This window comes from Silurus meridionalis, chromosome 27, assembly GCF_014805685.1.
Source record: "Silurus meridionalis isolate SWU-2019-XX chromosome 27, ASM1480568v1, whole genome shotgun sequence".
Classification (NCBI taxonomy): Eukaryota; Metazoa; Chordata; class Actinopteri; order Siluriformes; family Siluridae; genus Silurus; species Silurus meridionalis.
Genome location: NC_060910.1, coordinates 620001 through 627500, shown reverse-complemented (window position 1 = coordinate 627500; position 7500 = coordinate 620001). Strand labels below are relative to the sequence as shown.

General features: G+C 43.8%; 1 protein-coding gene across 1 annotated transcript in view; it reads left to right on the top strand.

Moving 5' to 3' along the window:
* Positions 1–7500, top strand: part of fbrsl1 (fibrosin-like 1) — a 242858-nt gene that overhangs the window by 212456 nt on the left and 22902 nt on the right. Inside the window, 3 exon segments of the mRNA XM_046841445.1 lie at positions 3022–3243; positions 3246–3379; positions 4015–4246. Of these exon segments, the coding sequence (XP_046697401.1) occupies positions 3022–3243; positions 3246–3379; positions 4015–4246 (588 nt within the window).

Sequence of the window (7500 nt, the reverse complement as noted above, 5' to 3'; positions counted from 1 at the left end):
AACAGCAACTTTATTTTTTATACGGCAGCTCCCCTGCACACACACACACACACACACACACACACACACACACACTCTCTCTCTCTCTCTCTCTCTCTCTCTCTGACTCCTTTTGTAGGGCCTCTATTACTTTTGTTTTTAATTTGTTTATTACATTTTATGTGAAATAAGTGTTCCCTCTGTGTGTGTGTGTGTGTGTGTGTGTGTGTGTGTGTGTGTGTGTTTGTTTGTTTGTCTGTGTGTGTCTGTGTGTGTGTGTGTGTGTGTGTGTGTGTGTTTGTTTGTTTGTCTGTCTGTGTGTGTGTGTGTGTGTGTGTGTGTGTGTGTGTGTGTGTGTGTGTGTGTGTGTGTGTGAGAGAAGTTTGGAGGGAATCTGATGCTCCTGTGTCTGCAGACTGAAAATTTGACAGGTAAAGAAAAGCTGACTGAGAAAGAAAGAAGAAATAAAGATTTTACACCTCCACACACACCTCCACACACATTCTCACACTTTCACACACCTCCACACACCTTCTTACACCTCCACACACCTTCACACACATTCTCACACTTTTACACACCTCCACACACCTTTTCAAACGTCCACACTTTCACACACCTCCACACCTTCACACACCTTCTTACACCTCCACACACCTTCTTACACCTCCACACACCTTCTTACACCTCCACACACCTTCTTACACCTCCACACACCTTTTCACACTTTCACACACCTCCACACACCTTCTTACACCTCCACACACCTTCTTACACCCCACACACCTTCTTACACTTCCAAACACCTCCACACACCTTCTTACACTTCCAAACACCACACACCTTCCTACACCCCACACACCTTCTTACACTTCCAAACACCTTCACACACCTTCTTACACCTCCACACACCTTTTCACACTTCCACATTTTCACACACCTCCACACACCTTCTACACCTCCACACACCTCCACACACCTTCTTACACCTCCACACGCCTTCTTACACCTCCACACACCTTCTTACACTTCCAAACACCACACACCTTCTACACCTCCACACACCTTCTTACACTTCCAAACACCTCCACACACCTTCTTACACCTCCACACACCTTTTCACACATTCTCACACTTTCACACACCTCCACACACCTAATAACACTTCCACACACCTCCACACGCCTTCTTACACCTCCACACACCTTCTCACACCACCACACATTGTGTCGGGGATTTGGGACGCAGCCTGTGGCAAGACTGGTAGACATTCTGTGTTTCAGTGTGTGTGTGTGTGTGTGTGTGTGTGTGTGTTGAGGTTATTAGAACAGACAGCGACTGTCTGCACTCGTCTGCGTAACTGCACTTCTCTCGTTTTCCCCCTAATCAATGCAGACACACGTGACCCGCCACTAATTAACACTCAGACTGAAGTTATGAGCTCAGCCTGTGTGTGTCTACAACAGAGTGTGTGTGTGTGTGTGTGTGTGTGTGTGCACTACAACAGAGTGTGTGTGTGTGTACAACAGTGTGTGTGTGTGTGTGTGTGTGTGTGTGTGTGTGTGTGTGTACAACAGAGTGTGTGTGTGTGCGCTAGAACAGAATGTGTGTGTGTGTGTGTGCTAAAACAGAATGTGTGTGTGTTTGTTAAAACAAAATGTGTGTGTGTGTGCTAAAACAGAATGTGTGTGTGTGTGTGTGTGTGTGTGTGTGTGTGTGTGTGTGTGTGTGTGTGTGTGTGTGTGTGTGTGTGTGTGTGTGTGTGTGTGTGTGTGTGTGTGTGTGTGTGTGTGTGCACTAGAACAGAATGTGTGTGTGTGTGTGTGTGTGTGTGTGTGTGTGTGCACGCTAGAAGAGAATGTGTGTGTGTGTGTTTGTTAAAACAAAATGTGTGTGTGTGTGCTAAAACAGAATGTGTGTGTGTGTGTGTGCGCTAGAACAGAATGTGTGTGTGTGTGTGTGTGTGGGTGCGCTAGAACAGAATGTGTGTGTGTGTGTGTGTGTGTGTGTGTGTGTGTGTGTGTGTGTGCACTAGAAAAGAATGTGTGTGTGTGTTTGTGTGTGCGCTAGAAGAGAATGCGTGTGAGTGTGTGTGTGTGTGCCTGTGTGTGTGTGTGTGTGTGTGTGTGTGTGTGTGTGTGTGCTAGAACAGAATGTGTGTGTGTGTGTGTGTGTGTGTGCTAGAACAGAGTGTGTGTGTGTGTGTGTGTGTGTGTGTGTGCTAGAACAGAATGTGTGTGTGTGTGTGTGTGTGTGTGTGTGTGTGTGTGTGTGTGTGCTAGAACAGTGTGTGTGTGTGTGCTAGAACAGAATGTGTGTGTGTGTGTGCTAGAATAGAGTGTGTGTGTGTGTGTGTGTGTGTGTGTGTGCTAGAACAAAATGTGTGTGTGTGTGGTGTGTGTGTGTGTGTGTGTGTGTGTGTGTGTGTGTTTCGCTCTCCCCTTCCTCATTATCCTTTATTAGAATCATCATTAAAAAGTCAGAAGAGTGAAACCTACACACATACACACACTCTCTCACTATTGCCCGTTTCCATGGTAACACGATCAGCGACCTGCAGTTAGAGTGGCATCTGTCTCACATCTCAGTGTCACTCCTGACACACACACACACACACACACACACACACACACCTCTCAGTCAGTTTATTGTATCGGCCAATTAAAGCCAAACTACACCGTGGTGGTAAGAGGGTGTGGTCTAAATGTGGTGTCTCCCTGTCTGTCTCATTGTCTCATTCTGTCTCTCTCTCTCTCTCCCGCTAATGAAATGTTATACTAATTATGTATTCCTTCATGAATGTGGTGATCTTCTCTACTAAAATGGCTAAACTAGCCGGCTAGTCAGCTGACATTTGCACTGCTTTAGCACTGCTACACTGTCAGTATGTTGATTTGGGTTTTTTTGTCAACAACAAGTGGGTGGAGCTTAACATGACTGCAGGTGAAAACCTTTAAATGATTAGATGTGAAGTCAGGTTTGTTACGCGTGGTGTCGTGTGTAATCTCTCCAGGACCCTAACCGTATCGTCTCTCTCCTTAGCTGTGACATCGAATGAGAGCTTCGAGTTGAAGATCTGCAGCTCGCCTAAAATCTCGGGCCTCCAGCGCAGCCAGGAACAAAGCACCGTCGTCTCTTTTGCCCCGCCCACGTCTAGCCCCGCCCCTACAGGCAGCCCCATCCCTTCTGCCACGGCAACACCCAAATCTCCTCCCCCGGTCACCATCAAGAAGGAATCCACAGCATCTTCTAACCCTGATCCCACCCCACACTTTATAAGGAACCAATCAGATCTACAAGATCACAAGGTCACGCCCCCAAACCTCCACAGCCAACCAATCATCAGCCACCACCATCCACCGGCCACCGGTCATCTGACGTACGGCCTTCACGACATCAGGTGCTGAATTCGTTTGTACAACTTACACAATATTTATATTTATATAGTAGCTTCACATGCATCAGAAGTTACCATGACAATTGGGTTTTTGACAATTCTCATTTCTGATTGGCTAACGACAAAGAATGAGTGAGAAAAAACTGTAAACACAATTCTACCTTCCTGTGCATTACCATCACCATGACAACAGACTTGTCATCGATCATCATTTTAATTTGTTTAATAAAGTTAATTAAAAGCCAGTTAAAGGCGTAACCATGGCAGCAGTCGTCTAACGATAGATGTGTGACATCCGTGGGTTTGTTACGTTAAAAACCCAGAGTGGGGGTTTCCTGTGCAGCACGTGAATTGTTTGCTAATCACGAGTGAAAATAATTATTAGCACAAAACAAGAATTCATTTAAAAGGCTAAGTACAGAGAGTGAAGTGGTAATGCCTCAAGCTTACAGCGTTAGCATTAGCAAACAGCTCGTTTGTGACGTTAACCCACTAATTAGCGCTCATGTTCACTGATGTAGTGTGTGTACTCTGTAATTAACACGACTGAAAACTAGCCGGATTCATCCTCGATATGAGAAGTCATGTATGCTAATTCATGCTAATTTATGCTTGTTTTCTTTCTTCTCTGTTTTCAGCAACAGCCCCTCGTCACTGCCCCCAAACACCCCCTTCCCCCTCCTGCTCCCCTCCCTCTCTCCATCGCCACTCTGTCGTCTCCACACTACCCCCTGCGCTCCTCCTCCCACCTCTCTCCCCTATCACGCCATCCGGCCATGTTCGCCCCCCCAACTGCCCTCCCCCCTCCTCCTGCTTTACCCACCAACAGCCTGGTGGTCCCTGGACACCCCGCTGCCACACCCTACCCAGGTAAGAACACCACCACTATTATTACACCTCCACCTGTAGAACCTGCACTCAGACCTCGTAGCCACGCCCACATTGTGCCCTCAGGGCTCAGAGAGGCAAAAATAATCTGCAGTGAGGCTCTAAAACCTGAACCTAATCAGTAAATGTTCAGGTGGAATTCGTGGTGAGATCTTAGGGGGTTCTCAGCTCAGGAACTTGTAGAACAGTGCTCTAGAACTGTGGTTTGGGTTCTGCATCATCATCAGGGTTTAAAAGTGAATCAAAGATGAAACATTACAGAGTGACAGAAGCCACCATCTCAGCTCAGGTTATACACGTCGCAATTAAAGGCTGAAAGGTTCTAGAATGATCTACGTTCTGCTCACTCATTTTCCATGTGGAACTTCAGACATTGTGAAGTTCCAAAGTTAAATATCGAAGCCCGGTTTATTTCTCATCATAGTTCTAGATTTCTAGATCTGGTTCCAGACCTGAACCACTTGTGTTCCCGTGACATCATCAGGGTTCATCGCTACAAAACTTAATCTGAACTAAAGGCCATTTTACTGTGGCTGAAGATCAGACGCCTGTTTATCATCATCATCATCATCATCATTATCATCATCATCATCATTCCTGAACTGTGGTCTGGGTTACGTGCCCTTATGACATACAAAATGGATTATTTATACGTCATAAACATTACTGCTTGAACCTCAGCACTCAGGGATTCAGGACAGAACTGAAGATGTTCCAGACCCTGATCCTGGTCCATGCTTCGGGCGTCGGTGTGACACGATCAGGACTCAGTGATTACAGCACAGTAATATCTCTAAGCACTCGTGTTTACGATCACAATCGAGATAATCCTGATAGGATAATCGTGATAATCGTGGCTCTGCACCACCATGACCTCATCAGGGTCTGTAGTTAAATCATGAAAGGTTCTTGAATGATCACAGAGTTTAGTGTGGAGTTTAGAGAACGCTAATGCATGCTAACGAGCGCTAATCAGCTGGAGAGGGTTTAATTAGAGTGTTTATCAACACTGAGACAGGAGACGCTTTCCATCACCTCCTCACATCTTCACATGCTCTCTGTCTTCGTCTGTCTGTGTGTGTGTGTGGGGGGGGGTTTGGATGGGAGGTAGAAGTGAAGAGAAAGAGGCAGAAGAGAGTAAAAGAGGAGGGTGAAAGGGGGAGTAAGGGAGATTAAAAAGAGGTAGAGGAGTACGGGGAGAGAGCGTGAGAGAGGGGGAAAGGGGGGAATGTGGGACGAGGTGCAGGAGAGATGGGGTGGGGGTAAGAAGGTGAGAAAGTGTGAAAGAGAGGGAGACAGATGATCCGCTGTGGTGCCCCCTAATAGGAGCAGCCGAAAGAAGAAGAAAAAAATATCTAATAATTAATATAATTCACATTCAATCTGTTTTTTCTTTTTTTCCTTCTTGGTAAAAACAGCATTTAATTAACCAGTGATTCCTGAAATCCATCTCAAATTAAGTAAAGCACAAGCTCGTTAACGATACATTAGCATTAGCATGTAGCCTAGCACACTAATTATTTACTGATCATTACGCTAGTCAGTGCTGTGTGCTGTTGCACCTCAGACAGAAAGGGGGCGCTAATCTTTAGAATATCAACTCTATACCCCCTGCTGGTCTTAGCATCCTCACTGCTCTCTGCCCAGGGTTCAGCATCAGGATCAGATGTGTTCCATACGCCTGGTTTTCACTCAAAATTCATTCATCACTGATTAGAGTCATCTTTATACAGTTTAATCTAACAATAATGTGAGACATATTTCTTTATATTATTATTATTATTATTATTATTTACACTTTTTGAACTTTAAATGTTTTATTTATATTAATGTTCATGTCATTATTTTAATGTAATATCTGATAGTGCAGCATCTCCTAATTTTTCGGTGGTAAGTAAAATATGAAATAAATATACACTTTAGAGGTCGACTGATGTTGAATTCTGATAGCTACTGTATGTTGGTTGCTGATAACCGAATTAATCATTCCATAGTTTTATAAATAAATGTAATATTAACAACATTTAAAGATGGCCATTTTAAGCAGGACTTCATTTATATAAAATTAGAAAAGAATGTTTACAGTAAGATTCTATTTGTAACATGAATGTAATAAATGCTTTAGAATTTATTTCATTGTTTATTTTTTATTTCTTGTTAATTTTAGCATTTACTAATATATTTTTATTTTGATTCGCCTCTAGAGGCCGCTCTCCTAGTGTATAATAACAGACCTTCTCCAATGCAACCTAGAAAAACTTCTGGTTTGGATTTTTGTTAATAGATTTATTTATAATAGAGGCATTAGATCCAGAATCAACTATTGGTGCTGATTAATAGTCAAAGTCAATGAATTGGTCGACCTCTTATATATATATAATTGAAAAGAGAAAATAAATAATGTGAAAAAATTAGAAAACAAAGAATTTGTGACAAAAAGTTTTGTTGTGAGAAGCACATGACGTGATGTGAGTAAATGTTTAACCCCCTGCTGGAATCAAAGGAGAACACAATCAGTAATAATAATAATAATAATAATAATGTGTATTACACACGTGTTATTCATGTTAAAGGTGTCGTTCAGCCAAACCTAAGACGTCCACCACGTTCCCAATGTTCCAAAGCCGATTATCCTTGAGCTCCTAGGCTAAAGTAGCTAACATATTATGGAAGCTAATAGCCACCAGTTTAGCTTGCTTGTTTCTCTCAGCATGCAAATTGTGCTCCACTCGAATCACTACGCGAATATTTAGCCACTCCTCCAAGTTCAGTCGACCGCTTTAGGCCACACCTCCCACCTTGTCGCAGGCCGATGCTAAACTCCGTGATGAGCGGAAGATAAAGCGCTCGTTTGGGCATGTGGGTATTTTAAGGGGCGCCATTAAAAAATCGTCTGTCACTATGGTTACCCTAAAGATCTATTGACAGGATGGTGGTATCCGGGATTGGGTACGTTCTGCTAAACTGGTGGCCGTTAGGTGTTAGCGGCGTTAGCAGTGTTTTTTTGTTGTGGCGGGAGCGTGTGTACGTCTGTCAGACTGTTGGAGGAACTACTCCTTTACGAAGGTGTGTGTGTTTTCTGCTGAGGTGACTCTCGGTTCTCTCTTGTCTTCAGATACCAGCCTGTTGATATCATTCAACCAACCAATCATGTATTGCCAGCCTCATTCGGGGATTCTGATTGGCACATTGTCACATGCAACACTTTTACCTCGACCAATGAGCCCTCACGTAGA